The 27709-nt window shown below is 34.8% G+C and overlaps 1 protein-coding gene across 1 annotated transcript in view; it reads left to right on the top strand.

The window, feature by feature from the left end:
- LOC105211624 (uncharacterized) overlaps positions 1–24846 on the top strand; it is a 131185-nt gene extending 106339 nt beyond the window's left edge. Inside the window, exons 4-8 of the mRNA XM_011183149.3 lie at positions 6585–6686; positions 7745–7853; positions 13420–13596; positions 15222–15335; positions 23923–24846. Of these exons, the coding sequence (XP_011181451.1) occupies positions 6585–6686; positions 7745–7853; positions 13420–13596; positions 15222–15335; positions 23923–24062 (642 nt within the window). The 3' untranslated portion in view covers positions 24063–24846. The remainder of the gene's footprint in view (positions 1–6584; positions 6687–7744; positions 7854–13419; positions 13597–15221; positions 15336–23922) is intronic.
- Positions 24847–27709: the final 2863 nt, after the last annotated feature.

Below are 27709 nucleotides of genomic sequence, written 5' to 3'. Positions count from 1 at the left end.
TGCAAGTATTTCAAATTTTATAGCGAGAGTAATGCAACAAATCAGTGCGGTTAAAAGAGTTAAAATGGCGGCACTAAACCGTATATAGTAAATAAACAGGAACAAATTTAAATGCACATTAAATGGCAGCAAGGAGAATGAGGCGCAACAGTCAACATGAAGAACGTTCCTTTTAAAGGAGACGAAAAGCGGCATGCATGCTCAGTAGGAGATACATATGTATATATGTACATATGCGGATAAAGCAAACTGTGTAGTTTATGAAGAAAACCTAAGCACAGCTGCAGGGCGACGTCAAAGAGGAACCCCATATACATATGCATAACACAGCAGATCACAGCACAGCAGCAATGACATACTGACATAAAAACAAAAGCTTGGCGCGTTTACGAATCATTCGCCTTTCATATGCGCCTCCTGCTCTCCTCTTCCACTGAGCACACCAAAACGTTTTTACGTGCCCCTCGTTCCCTATACTCGTATGTTGCGTTCGTATCTCTTCGTATGTGTCTGTGTGCGTTGCCAGATAAATTAACATAAAATCGCTATAAATTCGTTTTGGTTTTGTTTTTTTTTTTGCGCTGCAAGTGATTTGTTACCCCCGCTGTTTTTTCGCTTCGCTTCGCATTTTCACTTTCACTATATCATGGTCGTTTGCTCTCACTCTCTCTAACCATATCTCATTCATACGCCCTTTCTCTCTCCTCGTTTGTCACACATTTGCCGCTTGTGCTTTTCCTGTGTCTGCGTCCTTCACTTTTTTGTTATCTTTATCCGCATTTTTTATGCTTGTAATTTCTGCTTTGTTTATTCTCCACTGCTTTTTTTGCTTTTCTTTATTTGCCAACATGCAAATTCTCGTTTTTTATAGCACTTCCGCTCATGAGTGTTTACATAAATAAAACTCAATTCTCTCCGGCCTGGTGTTTGGAGAGTCACAGCGTATGGCGGTAAACACGTTGCTTGAATGTGCAAGTAAGGAGGGGCTATGTTCGGCTGCGACAGAGCGTAGTTGCATAGTCAAACAGAGAGACGGGCATATATATGCTCGATATATGGGCGTTCGATCACTTTTGGACCGATTACACCTATTTTTAACAGCTAATCTCATTATGCTTAATGTAATATTGGAGTATATTTTAATTGAGATTCTCTCTCTCTAGCTGACATATGAACCACCAGATGGATGAAGATCCTCATATTCAATATATAAAGGAAGAGAATAAGTCTTGCTACGAAATTGTTATTAGTATGTTAGACTGAGATACATATCTATTGAAGATTATAAGATGCTGATGACTTTCAACTGTCATTTTATAGAAAGTGGGTGTGTCTGTGATCCGATTACTTTTAAGAATTATGGATAGACGTGTCATAATCTTCGAAATAAATACCGTTAGATAAGCGATAATATTATACTCTCTGCAACATGTTGCGAGTGTTTAAAACAATTTAACTGCTATTTGCACATTTCGTTTACTTTTCAAAGTGATTCTGCGGAAAGCATTTTGAACAACTCCATGTCCTTTGCTGAAAAAGAATGGAATTTTACACAAGAAGAGAGCAGCCACAAATTTCGAAATGCAAAAGGCGTTGTACATACAGACTGTATACTTTGAGATAATCTCTTTGCCATATTTTTTGCGTGCCATAGACTAGAAAACACACACAAGCAAATTTTTATCGCAGATTACAGAAATACATATAAACATACTATATATATATATGAGACCTTAATTTGAATATATACATAGAGTTATACGGCTATATCATATATACATCTTAACCATGTTCTTGTAAAAATACATGGAAATATTTACTTTCAACTGTGTTTCCTTGAAATTCGCTTTGTTTTGCCTCTTCTTTGATTAATTGTTTCATTCATCTAGGCGTCACAGTGAGCCAGTCGGCATGTCGCAAGTCTGTCTATCTTCTATGAGATATTCCGCTCTTTTATACATAAGTGGCATACTTTTCAAGGCTGTTAGCCGTTTTGTTTTGTTTCGGAATTTTTCTTTTTTCTTTCATTTACATAATCAGCAAAATTGTTCAATACCAGGTAAACAAGTATACTAGAATTTCATTATCAGTTTTTACAAGTTCAAACATATATCTGTGGTAAAAAATGGTATTCTGTAGACTATGTGATTCTAACACGATTATGTCTTGTAGAAGAAGTAAAAAATCATAATTGAGTATGCGTGGCTAACAGTTCGTAGTTTAGCATTTGTTAAATTTAAGTGAAGGTCACTAAGCAATTATCCAAGGTGTTTGATACTACTAAGGATAGCTACAGATTTCAGTATAATGAGTTGAGAAGTTCAAGAGTTTAAAACTTAATTGGTTGCTTCCAAAACCTTGTTCATCTGTGGTGTTATTTTAAAACAAACCGGAAGGAAAAAAATATTTAGTTATTTCTCTAAGGAAGTTCCAGTTCATTTCCTACCGAAATATTAAAAACTTAAATAAACTAAGACAAGATCAAAAATTTATTGTCCGACAAGTTCGTTAATTGATTCCTCGAGATTTTCAGGGAATCTGTTGTAAAAATTTGTATTATTTATACGGTTCGAATTTGCTTAATGATTTCACTTATTTTATTATCCCATATTAAGTATGCTCGGCATGTGCACTAGCTTTTTTGAGATACATTCTAAATTTTTACTGAGTCATTTCCAATTTCTATGGTGTGATTAGTTAGACATAAATCATATTCTTGTGGTTTCTATACCCTTATATTAATGTCAGATTACTAAAAAATGCACATTTGTTCTATGACTTCTGCAAGGGTGGCCACATTCATTTTTGTTTTTTTTTTTTGAAATTTTTCCTGAAAATCAGTTAGAACTCCAATAGCTGTATCCAATCACGATTTTATAATTAATTTATGATGTTTTTTATACCCTGAACAGGGTATATTAAGTTTGTCACGAAGTTTGTAACACCCAGAAGGAAGCGTTGGAGACCCTATAAAGTATATATATAAATGATCAGTATGTTGAACTGAGTCGATTTAGCAATATCCGTTTGTCTGTATAAATACGAACTAGTCCTTCAGTTTTTAAGATATCGTTCAAATCGGTTCACTATACCATATAGCTGCCATACAAACCGAACGATCGGAATCAATGGCTTGTATGGGAAATTTTCGCATTTGACGTGGTATCTTCACGAAATTTAACATGGATTACAGCTTAAGGTAATAATATAATCTCCGAAGAAATTGTTCAGATCGGTTAACTATATAACCTTAATGCTTCTAGCAAACAACCCGGCTAAAAAGAATTAGTAAAATTTTTTCTTTTTTTTACTTACTTTTTCTTACGTCTTTAGATTTGCTTAAACACATAGTTACTAAAAGAAATGCACCTATGAAGGGTATATTAGCATCGGTACAGCCGAAGTTAACGTTTTTTTTTTGGTTTTGTCAAAAAAATGCTATTTTGGACTTAGTGATCAATTGTGAAAGAACAGGACTTAATTGAATAAATTTTCACTTTGAAAATCATCATAAGAATAAATTCCTGTGGCTTTCATAAACCAAAAACCATGTGTAAATGAGTGTCTGATGACTGATGGCACGTGCAGCACTCAACTAAAGGAAAATAAACAGTGAGAACTAGCCTTTTGTAAATATAAATATTCTACTAATTTTCTAATAGAAGTGATTCAAACATCAACTAATCCATTATGTAAATATTTTCCTTAATAAATTTGACAAAAGATTTTAAAAGTAAATACAAGCCACTTCCATCGTTATACCCTTTCACTTATGTCCAAAACAAATATGCCGCGATTAGCGCGTGTACAATAATTCACTTATATGCCACTCGCATATGCAAATATGAAGCCATTTTCGAAAACCAAACAAATGAATATACAAAGAGTATCCTCTTCTATTTGATTACACAAATCGTACAAATGTGCGAGAACAATTTCCGTTACTTTCTTTGGCATAACGGAAATCGCCAACACACATTTAATAACCAGTATTTACAATTCAATAAGCCGATGAGTGCTGATATGCGTCACTCAAGCCGAAGAGTGACCAACATGTGCCAACAATGAATATGCCTATTATGTACTTACATAAATAACGATTCATGGCATTCTAAAGTATTGACTTTCACTTGTTTTTTTCTTTCTACTTGCTTCAAAAAGGATAGGCAACTGAAAACCTAATATGCTTGAATAGTAATTGTGAAAAGTTAGGGTCTAAGTAATTTTCCCTTAGTTATGGAGAGAACGTGTGGGCGTTTGGATGACTGTGTGTATGTGTGTGTTTGTGTGCTTACATAATCGCACATAACATATTGTCTACTTAAGTCCTTACGCATACAAAATGCGACCAGGCTATTGAGTTGGCAATGAGTGGCAAATGAGTGGAAATATTATTCAATGGCTTGACATTTGCGTCAATTTGACGCACTTTGTGCTTGGCTTTCCTCAAACCGGCTGGTGTGGGCGGTGGTCGGCTGAGCGACGACAATATGGCGCCACAATCAATTTAGAAAACAAAAGAGTACCATATGAAGATTTCATTTTGCTTTCACAACGGAGTATCCACACACACACTCAAAAGCTGGTAAATTATTTCTTCTGCGCTATGGGAAAGCTTAGCGACGCAGCGTCAGCGCCAGTGAAGACAAATCGCCACAACAACACAGCTGGCGGCAGTTGGCGTAAACGAGCTGACACAATAGAAACGCATGTAAACGAAATGATATTTAATAAAAAGAGACTTGTACGGCATAAAGTTTCACTGCTATTATCCCTCTTTGCAGCTGCTGGTACCGAGTGGGTGTACGTAAACGATAGTAAAGTAAATAAATTAAAATTTAAACAGCCACACAATATATAATACAATATATGTGCTTTCTTTTACATTTTGGCTGGTTTGCGGAATTGAAAATATTAATATGTATCCTCACTCGCTTATATCTGAAGACACCCACTCTATGTTTGTGTGCGCAATATTGGTTGGCTAGTCGCCTGTGTGGTATTTAAATATGAGAATAAGTTAGGTGAAAGAGATTATATAAAAATATTTGCTTAAGTTTACGTTGCGAGCGCATAAAAGTAGAGGATAAGAAAATCGAAATTTGCTTAATGTCATTACCATGACTTGTGCGTGATGGCCCAAACCCTACTTTACTCACATAACCATAAGCATATATGCTGGTATATAAATATATATTGTACCGAAAGCACTTCTGTCAATATTTTGCTTTCATTTCAATAATTTTTTTTTGGTCCACAATATATTGGACTTAACCAATATAGCTGTGTAGCTTGCGTTGAGATAAATAAATTCATCAATATTTTATAAATTCGAAATTGATTGCTGTATACAAAATTGCATGAAATCATGTAGATATGGTGTTATAAGAGTGTGCATATATATTACATGCTTGTGTTAAGTTAGCACACGTGCTTTCGGCAAACATCTTGTGCATGTTACGTATACGCAGTGTAGTACAACATGGTTGGTTGAGTGAATTGCGAATTTTATGAGTTTAAGTCCAATGATTAATGACCATTTTGGTTAACAAGTCAACCTTTAGCTGTGTAGGTGGTGTGGAGTTAGGGTGTAGTCAGGAAAACTGACTTTTATGAGCTACAAATTGGCTGTTGAAAAATCGATTTTTTATATATAAAAATATATTTATTTATTTCATATCTGATGTAAAATAGCATTTTACATATTTCTTAAATAAGAAGGTCTCGATAGTGATTTAAGCTTGCATTGTGTGCTACAAACGTGATATATTAAGATTCGAGTTGATGATGATCTATGTCCTTCAGAGAATTTCGTATTTAAAGTAAATAAATCTAATATTTAGCTTAAGTAAGTTTTTGTTTCAATTATAATTCTATATAATGAAAAAAAAAAATTGCATAGGATTATTCCGGTTCTGGCTTGAGAAATTTATAAGGTCGAAGCTCAGCTTAAGCTATCTTCCTCCCCATAATCCTTACATTCTGTGTATATTATAGAATCTATGAGGAAGAAGTTAAGAAACTAATAGCCTTTTCGCACAGCTAAATTAATTGATCAATTGAAATTTTAATTTAGAAACCAGTTTTTGCTCTTCGCACCGCCGGCTACTCGATAATCGATCAGCTGTTATACATTTTTGTTTTTGCTTTTCATAAGAAGTTGGTCGTGAACAACAACTCGCAGACAAAGAACGTACATGCAATTACAAATATGTTCTTTGTCACAGAGTTGCACTACATTATCAACTCGATTATAATTCGATTAAAAATTAATGTAGAAAAATAATATTTTTATTTTTATATGGTAAATCGATTTAAATCAGCGCTTTAATCGAGCAAAGGCTGGTTAATTGATCAATTAGGGCTGTGCGAAAAGGTTTAAGATAATTTGTCTCTAATCCGGAACAAATGAATACGGGATATCTTCGATTTGTATTGAAAGATTCATGAGATCTCTGAAAACTTAGCTTTTATAGAGGTTGGGAAATCTGATGATAATATTTATATATTTCAAGAAGTCATTTGAGTTTGAGTTTCAGTTTCAATGAATTATAATCGTTTCGATATTATTTCTCTCATTTCAGGTGTCTTGGATACGCAAAAAAGACTATCATCTACTGACAGTGGGACTGACTACCTACAGCAGTGATGAGCGGTTCAGTGCCACGCATTTGAAACACTCTGAGGTAACATATTCACTTACATATCTCCTAAAAACAAAATTTTCATGTTATACAGTATTTGGAATTTCATTTTATCATTTATAGAGTATTTGCATTCAATTAGCTTCACTTTAGTTTGTCACATGATATAAAAAAACATTAAAAAATTGAAAAAGTCAAATTATTTTATTGAAAAACTTTCAACACTTTAAAAGTTAAAAATTTTTCCATGCCTTGCGTTCGATAATGCACCAACACTCATACATATCTGCTACATACACCCATCAAAGTGTCCACTGCAACGGATGCAGTGCTGTGCTACGTGCGCCACTCGCCACTCGCCGCACGCGTGAATTCGTGAGTGATGATGCAATTGCGTCACGAGTGCAATGAATGTTGCCTGAGCATGTGTGGTTAAAATAGCTGGCCGCAGCGATGAAACGTGACTGGCATAAAGTGGTGCGACAACACACATACGCACTCAAAGCGTCCGGCGACAGCTAACCCCCGAAGAGCTTAAAGAAAAACTGTGCACAACAAAAACAGAAAAAGCAACAAAAGCAATCAGGCTGTTAAATGCGACAAGCCGCATAAATACAACGCAGCGCCGGCCCGTGTGCGACAATTCGCAGCGCATTGACACTTTGTTGAGGAAATGCTCGCTAAATCCCGGGTAGCAAATGGTGGAAAATGAAAAAAAATTGCTGGATATTTTTTAACTAAAAAAAATCTAAATTCTCTCAAGCGCACACTTATGGACAGCACATAATCAATTTTATTTTGATTTTTCATTTCGCTTTTCGAGCGCTGTACGTTACAAGCGAAATGCATTAGTTCTAGCGAAAGTGGCCCAACCAAAAATCAACTGCCACTGATTGTGTTACATTTATCAAGCGAGTTGCTGCTGGAATAAGAATATTATTCAACACTTTTTCACTGTTTCCATTTTTCTTCTTTTTCTCTCTCTTTCTCTCCTTCCCATGCTCTGCCTCATTGCATATTTGGTCAAACTGGCTCTGGATCCATTGGACAACCACCCAATTGCATTGCATTGCTGCCATCGGTGATGTGGCATGCCACAGGATTGGACGCTGCAAATAAAATTTGTGCAACTACGTGATGCTGGCGTCTATGAATGTCAAGTGTCAACCCATCCGCCCACATCAATATTTCTGCATTTGAATGTTGTTGGTGAGTAGCGTCAGCGCAAATCTAACTAAGCACTTGTGGTTGTCTGAATATATATATGTGGGTGTGTGTGTGTGAATGTTAGAGTGATTGCATTAAATTTAACAGATGGTCTGCTTTGCTGCTGCCACTACTTCGTACGTGTATTTAGATTTCTTCGCAGCGCTAAGATGTGGGAAATGACAAGATCAGAAGCATTTGTGCTGTCTAGTTTGCGCTGCTTGACTGGGGATTCAGTCAAAAAAATCGACTGAAATGCAAAGTGGTTGCGACAACAAAAATCAATAGAGTGTGTGCAACAAAAATTAAGCTGAGAATATGTGCTGTGAATAGCGCTCTGGTGACCCATGGCGTATGATGAACATTTATCAGCAAGATTTACGATGGCGCTTAAGTGGCGTATGCTATGCATAGTTAGTGTTTTTGGTAGCCAATTTTGGTGGTGTAGTTAATGCTTTAGTTGAAATATATATTTTTAGTATTTTGTTTTTACTGAAAATTCTTAAAAAAATTTTTTTTTCTGAAAAATACATTTCATCAAAGCTTAGATTGTTTTAAATGTTTTTTAAAGTTTCAAGCTCCAGAAATATAATTTAAAAATATTTTTTTTCCTCGAAAATAGCATAATAGCTGTATATTTAGCATTAAAACTTCAATATCAGCGTAATTGCATGTTCACTTCATTATTTATGGAATTTAATTGCTAAACAAATGCGAAATTGTAACCAAACTGCATACTGTGAATCTGTATATAATCAAAATATAATCACGAAATCATTAACTCATGTGCACATGCACCCAATGTGCCGTTAAGTGCACTAGAAAAATGTGCTCAAGGACGCGTCACTGTCCTGCATGTGTATGGCAACAAGCTGCAACGTGGGGCATGAAGCACACAAGCAGCTATAACTGTGTCTGCGCCGAGCAACGCATGTGAGGGGCACAAGAGCAATCTATGGCCATGAGTGCACTAACAAGCAGTATATATGAAAGGGAGAAGCCACATGCTAGGGTTAATCTCACCGCCAAACAACTGCGCACTTGTGTAGGCATTTAACTGTACTCGTATGTATTTAAATTTGTAATAAATTTTATTGTGCAAATTATGTATGTGTGAGCTCATTAAAGCATACATGAGATTGTTGTTGTTGTGTTGCTCGAAATTGAAATTTATTGTTATTACAAATATTATTTTGCGCATGGTTGCATTAGCAGGCGCACTAATGGTCTAAACTAAATGCGAACTATAATTCTAATAAGCAGTGCGGCCTCGTAAATATAATTCATTGTCAAACAATCTAGCTATACGCCTACACAACTACACAACAAACACACTCAGCCATGCTAGTGGCCGCTTTTGTTGCATTGATATATGGGCGCAATTGCGTGAAATCTAATGAATATGCTATAACGCCGCAAAGTATGCAATATAAATAGTAAAGGGTGTACATATTTTAAGCAAATAACAAAAGCAACAATAAATATAATACTAATACAATCAGTTTTGGTATAATGTGGACCAACATTAGCATTTCGCACGTTGGGAAATTAAAGTTGCGTTAATGAAGCGCACACAATGGCCACGCTCACATAACTCTCCCTGCGTGTGCAAACAGGTTGGCCTGCAGTTACAGCAACCATTGTATTTTCGCCCACTATTGTTTTATATAATTTGCAATTCAATAAAAAGCGCAGTTAAGTTGGCTGGCTCCCTAAATATTCATTAAAATTTTCCGCTAAAATGTGAAATAATTTGATGTTCTTCGCATATACATACATATAAGTAGAGATACAGATCTAAATTTATTCTGCATAACTGCGCTTTTGTTGCGCTTTTCTAAATAATGTTTTGTGTTTAATAATGTAATGCTGGAAAATGAAAATCGCGGACTGCTAATAGTTTGTGAAATGTTGATTCTATCTATATGTTGACTACTAACGATCACTCAGTTGAATATCGCATTATATTTTTTTGTTTCGCTTAAAGCCTACTTCTCCCGAGTTTTGTGCATATTGTGCAATCTATTGTGTAGGCATACAAGTTTTAAAAATGTTCATGTAATTCCACCTATATAATAACTCAAAACCATAGTTGGAATAATTCGAAGATTAATTCGTTTTTTTTTTATGAAATTTATAAACATTTCCATCCATTTAACACATCCAAGCAGGGTACAGTTCGACTACTTTCTGTTAACTTGAATGCAAATAATACTTTAAAATAAAAATAATTAATGACCTTCATGATTAATATCTCTGATCGGTCTTATAACGGGTGATTTTTTTGAGGTTAGGATTTTCATGCATTAGTATTTGACAGATCACGTGGGATTTCAGACATGGTGTCAAAGAGAAAGATGCTCAGTATGCTTTGACATTTCATCATGAATAGACTTACTAACGAGCAACGCTTGCAAATCATTGAATTTTATTACCAAAATCAGTGTTCGGTTCGAAATGTGTTTATCGACAAATTTTGTTCAGCGATGAGGCTCATTTCTGGTTGAATGGCTACGTAAATAAGCAAAATTGCCGCATTTGGGGTGAAGAGCAACCAGAAGCCGTTCAAGAACTGCCCATGCATCCCGAAAAATGCACTGTTTGGTGTGGTTTGTACGCTGGTGGAATCATTGGACCGTATTTTTTCAAAGATGCTGTTGGACGCAACGTTACGGTGAATGGCGATCGCTATCGTTCGATGCTAACAAACTTTTTGTTGCCAAAAATGGAAGAACTGAACTTGGTTGACATGTGGTTTCAACAAGATGGCGCTACATGCCACACAGCTCGCGATTCTATGGCCATTTTGAGGGAAAACTTCGGAGAACAATTCATCTCAAGAAATGGACCCGTAAGTTGGCCACCAAGATCATGCGATTTAACGCCTTTAGACTATTTTTTGTGGGGCTACGTCAAGTCTAAAGTCTACAGAAATAAGCCAGCAACTATTCCAGCTTTGGAAGACAACATTTCCGAAGAAATTCGGGCTATTCCGGCCGAAATGCTCGAAAAAGTTGCCCAAAATTGGACTTTCCGAATGGACCACCTAAGACGCAGCCGCGGTCAACATTTAAATGAAATTATCTTCAAAGAGTAAATGTCATGAACCAATCTAACGTTTCAAATAAAGAACCGATGAGATTTTGCAAATTTTATGCGTTTTTTTTTTAAAAAAAGTTATCAAGCTCTTAAAAAATCACCCTTTATAGTCAAGTAGCATGATTCATTTTCCTTCCTTCTCAATATCTCAGCATATCTCGGGTACTTAGGAGATAACTTTTGAAACTTAACTCAGAATAATAGAATTTGGTTAGTATTATCTAGTGTCGGAATTGAATGACATCCGTTGGCATTCCTATCAAGTTCTTTTATAGTATTTTATAATGAGCATACTGAGTCTCGTCTATACTGGCTGGCTTTAATGTTCATAACTTTTATCTCAAAAGAAAAGCATGATTTGTTGTTGATTATTAAATAACTTACATAAATTCATAAATTTTGGAAAATTTTCACAAAAAGTCAGGCGACTGTATCCTATGAACCACATAGGTTAGGTTAGTTTGGGAGGTTGATCTATGTGTTTGAGATCGCAGTGGCTTCCACTTGGAGAGCAAGAATGCTTGTTTTTATTGATACAAAAAAAAAACCAATCATATCTATTGAGTTTGTCGAAGGTATGCCCACAAAGATATTTCAAGTCTGGCGAAAAAAGATTAAGCTCATTATGTCGGTCATATTATGTTTTTCTAGCTAAATTTTTCTATATCAATTTGGCTTGATATTTCAGTAATAGGTTCGGTGATCTCTTGATATGCGATTGCGTATTCATAAATGGCTTATCAGCTTCCCATACTCCAATGACGTTGCTGATAAATTCATAAATCTATTCTTCCCGATATCCAGAAGAAGACGGTTCTTTTTCTTTTTAGATGCTAATGAGCTTTGGTATTTTCAATGAGACTAAGATATGACTAATCGATTACCGCAATTCATTGGTGAAAGCTTTGATCTAAGTTTGCTAAATATAATACGATTTTCCAAAACAATTTCCCATTGAACATACCTTTTATGTAAATACAGTGGAATTGCTCTAACTCGAATCACCATAATCTACAAAAAAACTTCGAGTTAGAGACTTCGAGTTATAGAATTTTCCATTAAAACATACATTTTTCAAAAAGGTATAAAATATAGATTTACCCACAGTTTTATTTATTTACTTCGCGAAAAGCTTTATGTAAATACGTTAAAACATGTATTCTGTAAGTTTGGTCCAGTTTGCTATTTTTTGGCTCTCGACGTCTGTATCTCCTGCCTTTGTTACATGATTTATGCAATACATAAGTACAATATCATATTTTTTTGAATCGCCTTCATACAAATATAGGGACGCTTTTAAAATTGTCCCTTGAAATTAAAATTTTAAATTTTGTATTATGCCCTGGTCGAAAAGTTAGATTTATGGAAGTAAATTGGTGTGATATTTTACTTCTATTGCCAATTCAAAAGTTCGAATTATAGAGATCTTCGACTTATAGAAGTTCGAGTTATGGAAGTTCCACTGTACTTGCATGGTATTTTTTCAAAAATATTGTATATAAATGTCAAAAACATTTGACAACTTTGACAGCTATGACAGCTAGAGAGTTCTACAACTCTAAAAAAATATATATAAATTTATATCTAAAAGCACTTGCGGATATGTTGGATAAGATTTGCTTTCATTTTAAATAAATTACTATTTTGATTAAATTAAAATAAATATTAATATTTTTTTAAACAAACAACGACCATGTCATATTTCGTTGAAATTGGCGTGATCAAAAGTCAATTATTACACACAATTAAATCAAATGGTGATATGCGATTTGAAGTCATGAATTCAAAGCAAATTAAGCAAATACAAAAAATCTGAAAAAGTAATAAATAGCTAAGCCAGCTGAAAATGGATATTGTTTCACGTATAAATGAATTGTCAACTTAGCTAAGCGGATTACAACTACTAAATACACGAGGTCGTGTGTACATATATATTTTTGTATTAATTGGATTTGCGTGCTAATGCCGCCGCGCGTTTTGTGCTGCATAATAACGGCAAGTGGGAAGTGGTGATATTTAATTAATAGTGTTATAACAATAGCCATATTTCACGGTGGCCGGTAGTGGCAGCAAACAAAACACGAAGTCAATTTCACTATTTTAAGCACTCGCTAATGAAATGACTTCAGCGGCAGGCATAAGCTTGTCAAATAACTGTACATGTATGCATATATCTAATATATATATTGTATAAACGCATATGTTTTAATAGCCAACCAACACTAATTTTCGCCAAACCAAATTTCATTTCAATTTTATGGCTCTCGTGTCATACCATTGCAATTTCCATCTATGCCGATGCCTGCTGGTGCAACAACAACGCGTGCAACAACAAACAACATTTGAATTGCCACGATAATCAACAAATGCAACTCAACGCTGAATTGCCCGTTGGCATTGCGTATGGAATTTGCAATTAACTTTTTGCTCTGTTTTCAATATGCTTTTGCCACGGATTCAATTCGCTTAGAAGCGCGCGCTGAAATATCTGGACCGCCAATACGCTATTTGACACCGGGCTCAACGCTACGCCTGCAATGTCGCGTCGTGCAGAATACAGAGGCATCGGAGTTCATATTCTGGTATCATGACAACCGCATGATCAACTATGACAGTGATCGGGGCATAAATGTGTCGACAGAGCCAGGTGAGTTGTTGAACGTAATGTGGAGTATATTTGGAGTGATATATATTTATACAAATCTATGAGATTGAGGTTAGAATATACACATTTTTTTTATTAATTGAGGTACTTATGGAAAGAATATTTTTTTTTGGATTTATAATAAGAGCAATAGTTTAGACACTACTAACTACCGAATAAATTCTTTTTATTTGTATGAATCGAACCGAGGAGTAAATAGTGGTAGTGCGTACCACTCTAACCTCTTTACTATAGTGACTGCCGTCTCATCATGTTGATTGACAGTAAAAAAAAAATTAATTAACATTTATCAACTATAAAAACTCCTATTTAAACATGAAAAACTAAATCACAGGTTTAATTAAAATATAATTGCCATGCAATAATTGAGCCATCAGTATTTCAGAAATAGAAATTTATTTCAAATTAGATTTTAATAGTGTTCTTTCTAAAATATTCGGATACTAAAAATAGAAATTATTAGCAAATGAATGCCATTAAAGTTTATTGCCAAAATTAATATAGTTGACACATAATCATAGTCTTAACCAGCATTGAAATAAGTTTATTAGTACTTTACAACTAGTGCTACTACTAGGTATCAATAAAACTAAACCTTAACAGTATTTTCTGGTATTTTTACATTCTCTTGCTAGTTTTAAGAAGATAGTTATTCTCTGTCTAGTTCATTTTATACCCTTAGAAAAATTTTATTCGTAGATTTTTCTCTGTTTTTATTAAAAATTCAATCTAAGTTCTTGTTCTAGTGCCTTTTGGACTAGTTCGATTTTAGTTAGCAAATTCTAATTGTAAACTGGTGTATTTCCAGGCAAGTTTGAAATCCCCTGCAGTGTATAAATAAACATATTTCGCAACAAATGTGTTTGCTTTCATTTCCGTGCGCAATAACGACACTTTACGTTTATTTTATATACAGTCTCACATATATGCGACATAAAGTGCATTTGCCCATATAGATAGCAAAGACTATAAATGCATGCGCTTGAAATTCAATATTTTATATGCGAAAATTACTATGAATTTGCATATACTCGTGTGTACACATGTCTGCGCGTCTTCATATAAGCAGCAGTATTTGCCAATAGCGTCAATCAGCTCACATTTCCGCTTGTCTTCGGCGCATTTTCATAGAGCATGCAAACAGTTTTGCGTCGAAGTTGATAGCATACAAAATGTTTATACTAGAGTGAGGTGAATTTATGCATTTTCCGATGTGATAATATTATCTGAGGAGAATAAAAATTTTGGAAATACTCTCAGACACTCGTTTACTTGAAAATTTTTATTTTAATATTCATTTGTTTATGATAATAATCGACTGTGAAAGACTTTGATTAAAGTTCAGCGCTATTAATATCATATAAAAGACTATCTGTATTTGATATTTCCGAATAAGTTTAACATCTAACCAGCATTCCATGTATCCTATAGTGATTTTTGGTGCATAGTTTCTGAAAAACTCTTAAACTACGATTTAGTTTAGTTAAGTCATTGTTAGGTCTCATATAAAATTTTCTATTCTCTTAATCTAATTAAAATAGTATGCTAAAATATTTATGGTAATTAATCAACAATTTTAACACCACCTTTTCCCTCTTTTCTCCTAGATTTTCAATCATCGGAGTTAACAATACAACGCACACGTCGTGAACATTCCGGAAACTTTACCTGCGTCGCTAGTAATACACAACCGGCAAGTGTGTTGGTGCATATTTTCAAAGGTAAGCTTAAATATAGATTTCAAGAGAGAACAAATAATTTAACGAAGAAATTTTGCAAATGGATGTACACGTAATTTAACACCAAAAGTGTTGCCGACAATTATTATGCAAAAATAAGTATGGAAGAGTCGCATATTATGTACTTTTATTGATATCAAGTTAATATCCCTAGTTTCACTAGGACTATATTAATACCCTCTTTTGACACCAACTCATTTACATATTCCACCCCATTAGTAAGGTTGGTCCAACACATTTGAAATGGCTCTATTTCAAAATATCGCGATAGGTGATAGATGAGAATAACTCAGATTTACATATACGTTTTAAAGATTATCGGGTTATGAAAATAATGTTCTTCAACATATAGGATCTAGGAGATAATATAGACTAAAATCCACCTTTTGGTGAGAATTGTATTAACATCGACATCCATTTTTTCTGGGACTCCATTAATGCCTGACATAGCTTTTGAAGTCGAATCAGCTCGAATAAAATGTTGTAGTGCAGATTGACCCATTTAGAAAATTTTTCTAATAAATTCTTTATACTAAATTGCCTTTAAGTATGTCAAATAAATTGTAAGATATTATATTTTAATTTACATTATAATTCCAATTTTCGGATATAGTCGGATATTATTATCATCATCGCCGAGTTTCAGTACATTTTTTTTAGCAAATTGCTTGAAATTTTCTATATTATATTATAACATAAAATTATTCTATATATTTCTTCTCTAAATTTTGCTCTTAAATACAAACAACGCTTACTTTAACTGTTCTACTTCTCCACAAGCACATTTAATTAGAAAAAATAGTAAAAAGAAAACAAGTCGAAAACTTTCCTGTCACGTTTCATTACAATTGCTAGACGAGAACGAAATTGCATTATGTAGCCAAACTCAATAGCGCCAGCCAATAACCAACAACAGCCAGCAACAAGTCTCCACTAAAACGCCCGACTTGTGTTGCCAATAAATTAAACAGCTTTTCAACACCTGTCATTGATGCGCTGACTGCACTTGTGGTGATAATTGCAAAAGACATGCGGGCCAATGCGCCGGCAAAGAAATTTCTCAAGTGGCCAAAATGTGCACATACACACATGGACTAAATATACACATGTATGTGAAGTTTGACGTATGTTATTGCTAGTAAGTGTGTATATAACGGCTCCGAGTACGTGACGCAGCAGAAGTGAACTATGAAAGCAATGTAGTCAAAAAAAGTATTGAAAGCAAAGTATACACGCATCAACTTTTGCTCTAGAAGAATTTGTTTGGAGAAAAAATAGTATAACCAAAACGAAAACTTTAATATCAGTAACTATACTATAGATATCATATACGTCTGGGACTTGGCAGAAATTACGAAATATTTGTCTTTAATATTTATTTTAAACATAATAAAGATTAATATAAAAAGAGAAGAAAGATAGGCCTATCAAAAATTGTAGTCACTTCTATGTAACATGAATGGAATAGGAATATAGCCAGACCCAAAACTGTTAACTCGGTACCATTCCACGAAAATATTTATATCACTATAACAACAAAAATAAAATATTTAATCCACAGTTATCAAATAGAAATACATTTAGCAGTATGCATTTGAATATATCAACACCTCATATACCGTATAAATACAAATTCCTCCATCAATTACATTCAAATGCACTGCATTTGACACATGCGCCATTTAACATTTCAATTTATGCAAAACCTTGCATATTTTTTTAATTTCCGTAGAAATACTCTTGTTTGCGCATTAATTGGATTAAGCCATTTCATTTAACAAACTCCAGCTGACATCAATGCGTTCAGCGGCGATAGCAGCCAGTCAAAGCTCAATCAATCAGTTTGAAATTCATTTGCAAAAATTTCTGCGAATGACAAACGCGAATAGCAACGGAAAATACGATGCCAATTAGTTTCGGCGAATTCCAAATGCAACTGTATTCATTTATCACATATTTGTTGATTATTATAATAAATAAATTTTATATTCGCTGGTATTCGGCATTTCTAAAACATTATTTATTAATTCGTAATATTTGTTTTTAATGTGTCTATACTAATTGCAAAAAATTTCATTCGAAATATTTTGAGTGAAGGACTCTTTAAATTTAATTTAATTTAATTAATTTAAGTAGCACTTCTGTACATGTATAAAAGGTGATTTTTTGGGGTATAGCATTTCTATAAGGACAGCTGTTCTATAAGGACAGTCTGTTCAATATAACACCAAAATTCAATATTATTATCCATAATGTCGATCAATGACATAGCCTTTAGACTTTTAAAATTTGCTTTCATAGTTTCGAAGTAATGGGGTCAAAATATTGATAATTTCATTAAGTTCTGTGTTTCTTAAATAAAATAAAAATTATCTACTTATTAAGAAACACCTTTTAGTACCATATTGAAGCATATAGTCGTCTCTTTGCATACAACCCACACACATTTCGAAAATATACATACATGTTCCATGTTATGCCTTTATGAAGCCAAACATCCGATAGCAAGCAGTCTCGACGACAATGGAAACGCTTATAATGCAACCCCATTAAGGCAGGACGGGCACCACAAACTCTGCATATAAATTCCCAAAAGGCAGAGCTTCGGGCATATTTGGGACGCACTACATGCTCAACATAGAAGTGTGTGTAGTCCATTGGACAGTAAGATAGCGGTAATTGTAGTAAAACTAGTTGACAGGCGGCCTTATTGGACTTATTACAGACTATAGGGTGGTTATTGACCCGTTCCAGGAAATTTTGCTTTGCTTTGCTAATCAGAATACAGGTTCGAGGAATTCAGTTACTGATGATTACTGACATGAATTTGCTTTGTGACTTCGCCTTGTTCATGTAGAAGACGATTATTACTTTAATTAATAAACGTAATATTAGTTTACATTGAAAGAGAAGAGAGAGAAGACATTCAATCTTCAATTTGTAGACATGTGAAGGTCAGTATCATCGCTGTATTTTTCTTCTTCTTAATTTAGGTCGCTCTGGCAATGCTTTGAACGAAGAACACAGAGGTTTTGAACACCATGTATGTATTGAATGCCTGTCTATAAATGACTGTCTTCTAAAATGTATTCACTTGGTATTTCTAAGAGTATAGAGTACTATATCGGACATGCACCAGTGTGAATATTTATTCGTTGCCAAATGCCAAAAGCTGACATAATAACTGTGATTTGGTAAATAGTTTTTTGAGACTCGAAATATATTATTCTACACTCAGAAGTATCCAAATAAATTCACTTATATTTCCGAAAATATTTATCAGATTGGTTGTAAATTTTCAGAGAATATGCTTTAATACATGAACATTCCGAATATGTAAAAAAACAAATAAAAAATAAAACGTCTTTACTTTCCACAATTTTTTACTCGTCTTATTCACTAGAAGATATAAAATTCCTAATGCAACTCTCCCCTCATTGGGAGGCTCCAGACTGCAACCTGCGGACAAGGTGAAATACCTGGGGCTTATTCTTGATAGGAAGCTCTCATGGAAGCCGAACATTGAGGAGAGGGTAAGAAAGGCTTCGGTAGCTCTCTATTGCTGTAGAGGGGCTATTGGAAAAAGGTGGGGCCTCTCACCGAAAGTGGTTTTATGGTTGTATGAGACCATTATTAAACCTTTTTTTTTTTTCAATATTTCAATATTTGTTTATTTATTGAATCTGCTCTTTGGAGCCTAACAATAAGTTATTAAATCTTAATTCTAATTAAAACTAGACAAGCTCAACCAAGTGATTGAGTTGTTTTGGTGAAACGTTGCTCATCAGTGTGCTGGCATATCTCTTCTTTTTAGACGTGATTGATTGCAAGAATGTACTAAAGCGTTAGCCAATGGGTTTGGGTGGTCTCGGAGTTTGGATAAATATTTGTGTTTGCTGTTCTCCACTTCTTTCTTTACCATGAGAATACCAAGATCTTTATGGATATTTTCATTACGCATGTACCATGGCGAGCACGTGATTGTTCTAAGCATTTTTGATTGAAATCTCTGAATTATATCGATATTGGTTGCACAGGTCGTACCCCACAGTTGAATGCCGTACATCCAAATCGGTTTTATTATCGCGTTATATAACAGAACTTTGTTGTCTAGGCTAAGTTTTGATTTTTTGTTTAGAAGCCAATTTAAATTTGCAGCTCTTATCTTCATGCAGGTTATTTTGCTCGATATGTGTTTTCTCCACGTGAGCCTTCTATCTAAGTGAATACCAAGATATGTTACTTCAGTCGCTTGGGGCACTAAAATATTGTTCATTTTAACTGCCGGGCACGTTTTTGGTCTTAGGGAAAATGTAACATGCTTGCACTTTTGTTCGTTTACATTTATACGCCAGTTGGTTAGCCATTCTTCGACAAAAATCAAATGATCTTCTAATACTCTTGATGCTATAATTGGGCATTTGTTTCGGCTCACTAAAGCTGTGTCATCCGCAAAAGTTGATGTCAAAACATTACTAGCTGTTGGAAGGTCAGCTGTATATATTATGTATAGAGTTGGCCCTAAAACACTGCCCTGAGGTACACCAGCTCTTATTGGTCGTTCTTCAGATATGAAGTCTCCTACTTTGACAGTAAACTTTCTATTTTTTAAATAAGACTCCAAGGTTTTATGCATTTCGAGAGGTAAGCTTTTTTTAATCTTATATAAAAGCCCGTCATGCCACACCTATTATTAAACCTATAATGCTGTATGGCGTAGTCGTCTGGTGGAGGGCACTCGAGAAAGTCACCCTAGCTAAACAGCTGGAACGTGTCCAAATAGCGGCTCTCATTGGAATCAGCGGATCCCTAAAAACAACACCAACTATAGCTTTGAATGTTATCTTACACGTCGCACCTGTGGATATCCCCGGTAGATGCACTGCGGCAAAGGTAGCTGTCAGACTCAGAAACGCTGGGTACATGATCGGTCCCAAGCAGTGGCATTCTGAAATTCTCCGTCGGTTCGATTGCATCCCTAACTACTTGGACCACTGCACCGCGGAACCGTCCCCGAGAGGTTTCTTCTCTGCACATGTACCTACGAGGGATATGTGGGAAGGAAGAAGTCAATAGAGGAGAAGTGCAATCAGCTTTTTCACGGATGGATCGAGGCTAAGGGGAAAGGTGGTTGGGGGAGTTTTCTGCAGAAAGCTCTCTATCAATACCAGCTTTAGGCTACCTGACTACTGTAGTGTCTTCCAAGCAGAGGTCGCTGCGATTAAAGTGGCAGTGGACGCACTGCTCCGTATGGTGACCTCTTTTAGAGAGGTATGTATTCACTCCGACAGCAGGGCGGCAATACTGGCATTGGATTCGATGACGGTACGCTCTGTGCTAGTTAAGGAGTGTCTTAAATCCTTATCAATAGCTTCTAGCTATTGTGAGATCCGACTAGTGTGGGTACCCGGACACCGCGGTATCGTTGGTAACTGTATAGCGGACAAGCTTGCAAGGGAGGGTATCCTAGCTACATTGACGTCGGAATGGGAGGGTATTGGTAGTCCTGCGCAAGAGCGCTGGACATGCAGACTACGCATGAGCTCGTCAAACGCTGGTCAACTACCAGTACTTGTGCAGTGGCGAGGTCCTTTTGGCCCTCTGTGGAACGTAAGCGGTCCTTTCAACTGCTTTCTCTGGACAGGGTCCATCTTAGTGTCATCATGGGTGTGCTTACTGGACATTGTCCAATGGGTACCCATGCGGTGAGACTTGGGATCGAGCCAGATGCAAGTTGCCAAAGCTGTATGGAGGAAGGCGAGATGGAATCATCTAAGCATTTCCTTCTTCATTGTCCAGCTTTTGTCAGACTGAGGTTGAAACACCTCGGAAGGCCCTTTTTCGGCGATCCTAGCGAATTGGCTAGAATCTATATTAGCCGTCTTAAGAAATTTGTATCGGATTCCAAGCGTTTTGCTGAATCCTAAAGGTCTTTGATCCACAGGGAGTTTTATTGGTACCACAATGGACAGCGCCAAGGCTGTCTAAGTGAGATCTTCTGTTTTTACATTAACATTAAAAGATGAATAACTTTAAACTGCGGACATTATTTTAAATTTATATTATTATTATTAATTATTATATTAAATTATTCAGTGAATCTTTGAGAACAATTTGATAGATGGTTTATGCCGACATATTTTGCCTTTAACATTTTGCATTAGAACTGTCCAAACTTGACTTGAAAGTATGTGCCTTTCTTTACCTTCAACTACCTCTTCAATAAGAGCAAGTAGCGTGAGACAGAGTTCAGATATTCTGTGAAAGTATATATCGTAAAGTATCTTCCAACTTAAATTGAATATCTCGTTGACTTGAAGCAACAGGCTCCAGCTCCACAGTACTTTAAAAGTTAACTTCTTTTAACGATATTAGATTATTTTTAGTTTCCGCAGCGCGTAAGTAAATTTGTTATAAAAACTTGGCTCGTAAATTTTTTGCGCGATTAATATCACATAACGTGTATAATGTGAACATATATATATACATATATACATATATACATATATATAAAGTCCCCCTTGTTTACTTACAACTACAGCGACATATATTTCAGTAACTTACGCATATCTGCCGTCGCATAAAATGTGCCACCGTAAAACGTTCAACATAAAAATAATACTAAAATATTAAATGTTGCACACTGTTTGCGGTTGTGGCAAGTGGAGAGCGGCTCAAATGTTGGCATTGGCGGTTGGTTGGTTGGCGGTAGAGGATATTTAAGAGAATTGAATTTTTTCTGTTGTTTGCAAATGCGCTCATTTTAATGTTGCTGTTGTTGCTGCCGTGATGATGGCCCTCTGCGGTCGTTGATGTTTGTTGTTGCACGTCCGCAACATCATTCAGCGTGCGCATTCTTTGTGCGAGTAATAAAAGTTATTTATGAAAATTACAAAACCATGAACTGTGCTAACGCCGGGCCACGTGCCGAAAATACGAGTACCTAAGCATATGGCGCATGTGAAAGGCTAACTGAAAAACTTACAATAATCGTATGTATTTACTTGTATTTGTTGTTGTTGTGTTATGTTACGCATACGCCATGTGGCATAAATGCAAATGCTCTGCATTGTCTGCTTGTGTCTGTGTGTTGCTGCCACAACAGCCAGCACAGTCAGTCAGTCAGTCACACCTTCAAACGCACACCATTACTGTGGCACACATACACGTTCAGTCATATTTGTAGTTTGTTACAAAGCGTTGACATTGCTGTTGATGGCGTGTAAATGCCACAGCGTTGACAACAATTACTCTCTCAAAACTGTATACACGTGTAATCGATAGGCACACACAAATACATATATGTATGTATGTTTATTGTTACTTTTACAACTTTGCTTCGCATGTATTGGCGATTGACAAAACCGCAGTGACAACAGCAGCGCTGCTGCGAAATATTTGCACGCACACTATGACGGCTGGTGAAAGCTGTGGAGCTGTGCACTTATGCTGGTTTTAAGTAAATATAGGATTGGGGTTAAGGATTTTTCTGTTTTCTCTTTAACTGGAATACCTGAAAAACCAGAATATTTGCAGACTTTCTTCCATATTGTAGGCCTTGTTGTGGATGTATGGTATTCGAGATTATTTTTTAAACTTTTGAAATTCGCAGAGAGTATTATAGTTTTTTTTCGACTAAGTGTCGAAAGAGACCAATCTTTCGCAAAATTTTGCTCTCGAAAACTCCTAGTGCCGTCCGATGTTACATCGTTCATACTTCTGCACCATAAAGCAGGGGAAGGTTGTTTTTACACAATTATCATTATTAGACCATCTATCCGTCCAATGATAGCCTGAGTCAATTAAATATCGAAATATCGTGATAAATTTTTCATCATCTGAAAGAATGCCCATGTTATCAGAAAAAAATGTTAAAAAATTTTAATTAGAGTATCGCCGCTTTTTAGAATGTTTAGCGTTCCTTATACTTTCATATAACCCTAACATATCGTATCATATGGGCCCACGCCCATATTCCATATTCATTTCTTGCCCCATATACCTGAATATCTTCGCGTTTGTTTCTTTCTTAAGCAAAATGTATTTTGGGGTCTCAAATTCGTACATACTTACGAACAGTTCTTACTCCAACAGAATTTGAATATTTGTAGGCAAATATGTTGCTCATACGTCATGTATTACCAAATGTAAAAATATTTGTTTTAATTGTGAATGGATTAATGGAAAATTCACCAACAAAGTCACAGAAAGAAAAAAATATTAAAATAAATATTTTAATTTATTAAGCCTTAAGCCGTGTTCAACGCTCAAACCCTACATGAAGTCTCTAAGCTTTTCATTTGTGCTCAAAACTCCCACTATACCTCTAATTATTTTCACTAACAACGAATCGCTGCAATCAATGTAATTATTTCAAAAATAAGCCGAAAATATTTGCCGTAATTTAACACCGACAAAATCAACAGTACATATAATCTAGTTGTAATTCCATTTATTAGCAAGCCACTATAATATTTAGAGGCTACTAATCTGCTTTGCTATTTTACTAAAACAAAATTCTGTGATTTTAATACCGTTACATGTCTGTTTTTATTTTGTGTATCAACAGGTGATAATCCAGCAGCGATGTATCATGGCGATGTAGGCGGATCGACTAAATCATATCAAACGCATTTGCATGGCATTACGGCCATAATAGCGCTGGCTTACCGAATAATACAGACGTATGTGCATGTTAACCTGGCATAATTACACATGACGAACAACAACAACAAGCAGAATGTGTAAAAAGCCATAACAACAACAACAGCAGCAGCAAGAGGAGCACACACAGCAGTTGAGAGCAGCAAAGCGGCTTTTTAGTGCACGAAAAACATTTCGGCGCTTGCTGCTGCACACACACACACACACACAACGTATATTACACGTATTTACTAACATAAAAACAGACATAAAACAACAACAACACACATGCATATACCATATATATTTATATGATATGTAGCTATTTAAGTTGAATAAAACATGTAATAAGGCATAATGTAAGCGGGCATAACATTAGTTGGTCATGAGTTCATGGGTGCTTGGGTACTTGCGTCAGCGCATAGCTGTTTGCGTGTGTGTGTATATGTGAGGGAATTCGCATGTTGAATGGTGTGGGTGTGCGCGTTAAATGTAAGCTTAGAAAATCGTATCGTATAGTAGACAAAAAAACCGTATATGTAGATGATTTAATGATGGGGCGGCAAGCGAACTGAGTATACTTACAGACAGATGTAGTATCTGAGTATATATTCATATGTATGTGTGGTACATAATGTAGGCGCGAGTGTGAGTATTGAAATTGTGGGTGTGTTTAAGCGTAGAGTTGAACAAAATGGAGGCAAATCAAAATTAGCGTATGTTTATATGTGAGTATGTATGTGTGAGACTGCGCTTACTCAAAAAAATATAGTTATAGCTAAATTTCAATAGTAAACTTAATTTCTTTTGGAATTTTAAGCAAGTTTTGGTAGCTTTTCTTTTGAAAAAAAAAATTAAAATTTTCTTAGTAATTTTTTTTTCATTATTAAAATATTTTTATTATTTAAAAAAAAATAAAAAAGCAACAAGTTAGGAAAATCTCAAATTTTTTAAATGTGTCTTGTATTATACTTTATTTGATACAAAGTAAATACATAAATACATTTTTTGTATATATGTATGAACATAAAAATTCATTTAAAATATTTTAAATAAAATTTTAGCAAATATCCCTTAGCTAAATAGGTTTAAAAAAATATATGTAAATATTAAGATAATAATCAAAAAATAATAAAATAAAAAAATAATAATCAAAGAGCAGAAAACTCAAAACTTTTTAATATCCAGTTAAGCTGTTTATGTAATAAATACTTCTATTATTTAGTAAGCGTAAGTTAAATTTAGAGTCTATGATAGGAAAAATTGCTAAATATGCATAAAAAATTAAATTAATAATATACTTAAAATAATATTAAGAATTATAAAAAAATTTTATAAAAAACATATGAAGTTAAAGATAGCTAAATGCTTGAAAAACACATAAAACATCTTAAAAATAATATTAAATGTATTATAAATTACGCTATGATAGCGAAGCATTTAATTGTTAGTGTAAATAATAAACTCCTTTATAATTAATTTTATAAATAATTTTGATAACTTCAAAAATATATTATTTATTTTAAATAATTTTTTTTATAAAAAAAATATATTTTTATTTTACTTTCTCCAAAAAATATAATTTAGGAATTGCTTTTCACAGAGATAAAAAAATTGCGCTTCCGTTTTAGCAAAATTTGCACTAAATTTCATTTATTTTTGTATTAAAAAGCGCATATAATTTTATTTAGAATAAAACACTAAATACTTTTACGAAATCTAGCTATAAACTTATAAGATAAACTTCATTTAGAACTACTATACATAATTTAATACTTATGCTTAGTGGCAGAAATTGTAAATAAACTTAACTCACTAAGTAAATTGTAAGTGCCAGTTGTGGGCAATAGCAAAGTGTATAACCGAAACACTCTAACATTTGTGTAGTTAAAAATTTCCAAGTAAATAACTTATAAGTCAAATGAAATGTGTAAAAAGTAAAATTAAGATGAATAAATAAAAAATTGTAATTTCAAAAAAACAAAATTTTTTTCTTGAAATACAAAGTTGGTAAGCATATAATTTCAAATGTTAAATTTGAGCAAAATTTCAAACATTTCTGCGATTAAATTGCTTTCAAGCTACCATTTAAATACTGCATCAAGACACTCAAGCCACTTAACTGAATCTTCGTTGCGTCCAACTAAATTCCTTCTTCTTTTTCTCCATAGTCCATAATCAACGTTCTGCTTCCCTAAATTCTAATAGTTATGCCACTCAAACTTTAACGCCATCTAATTGCAATATTATTCGTTTTTCTTCATTTCTTCGCAATATCATTAGCCATTTGACGAAATCCCCTCATCCATCGCTGCAATTGCTACGTCGCAGGCAGTTTGTGAAATTGCCACAATATGTTGCGAGCACTTAGAGGCTTATTGAAACTTAATCCGCACGAGTATCGGCATAGAGCCACTCAAAATGTACGCACTCTTATGTACATGTACTTATGCTAATTATGGCTAGTAATTCTAGTGGGTTGGTAAATGAGAGTGGGGGCATATTTCTTCGGAGGTAAATTAAATTTTGAACAGCAGTTGAAAATAGTGAAATCTTTTTAAGAATTTTTATTTAAATTTTCCTTATTCATAAGATGGCTTTTATATATCGGTAAGGATATGAACGCAAACTATTCTAAGGATCATTGATAAGGAAGCCTATCTTCCCTAACCCGTATATAGTAAAGGTGAAAAATACCTTTGATGTCTGAAAGTGAACCTATGTGTGTTAACTAGATTCTACCCCAGGCAAAGCAATCCTTCGTAAGCCACATGACCGCCGATGACGATGATTGTATAGTTCGTTCCCATGATATTCGGGTACATGTGATTGAAACGGGCACGGACTTTCATACAACAGAGGACTTTCACCAGCATTTTTTCACATTATTTCAATAATAGTTAAAATTGTTACTGCCACCACAATAACAATGACAACCTGATTGTATTAGAAAAAAATTATTGAAATTTACAGTTTATTTTAACAAAAAAATTTATAAACTCACTTCATCTATTTGTTGTTATATAAGAATTTCTCTACACAAACTCATTCCGCATTTATTTGCACTTTTGCTTAGCTCTTCAAGAGCTTCACTTTCCTACTCACAGCACGTTCGTTCAGCTATTTATCCCTTTTTTCAATTACCAGCGCTTGCCAAGAGGCCTCAGCCCTTACTAGTGTTGCTAGGCCGGAGCCAATTCTTCACTTCTCCCAACAACTGCACCTACTTCAGCGAAGACTGCGCGTCCATCAGGCTTCACACTGTCATAGCGTAATGAGTATTAGCGTCGGTTGGTGACAGAATCATTTGCACATCCATTTTCCATCCGCGCTAACGTCAACTCTAATTTCCTAATGCCAGCGCTTAAACTCATTGTCGCCTTCATAGTCTGTATAAAAATTGTCGTCGCCTTTTTGTTTTGCGTCTCGGTAGCTTCGACAACTTTCCACCTCATCAGCGACAGCCAGCAGACACGGCTGATAATCAGCACAAAAACTGCCTTGCCTCCTGACGTTTAGTGTCACGTCGCGCATATCCACGTTGATTGTCTGGCAACCCGATATCCTGGTTTCCAATAGCGTTGACATTCCAGCGCGGCAGCAGCAGCCTCATTTGTAAAGTCATTTTGCAGTTTTTCGTAACATTTCATTAAGCTGCTTTCTTCCTTCCGCTCTTTCTCTAGCGCTTCTTCAATCTAACGTCTTATATGTCT

This window comes from Zeugodacus cucurbitae, chromosome 6 (assembly GCF_028554725.1).
Source record: "Zeugodacus cucurbitae isolate PBARC_wt_2022May chromosome 6, idZeuCucr1.2, whole genome shotgun sequence".
Lineage (NCBI taxonomy): Eukaryota > Metazoa > Arthropoda > Insecta > Diptera > Tephritidae > Zeugodacus > Zeugodacus cucurbitae.
The sequence above is the reverse complement of the archived record's forward strand: the minus strand, read 5'-3'. Positions and strand labels throughout refer to the sequence as shown.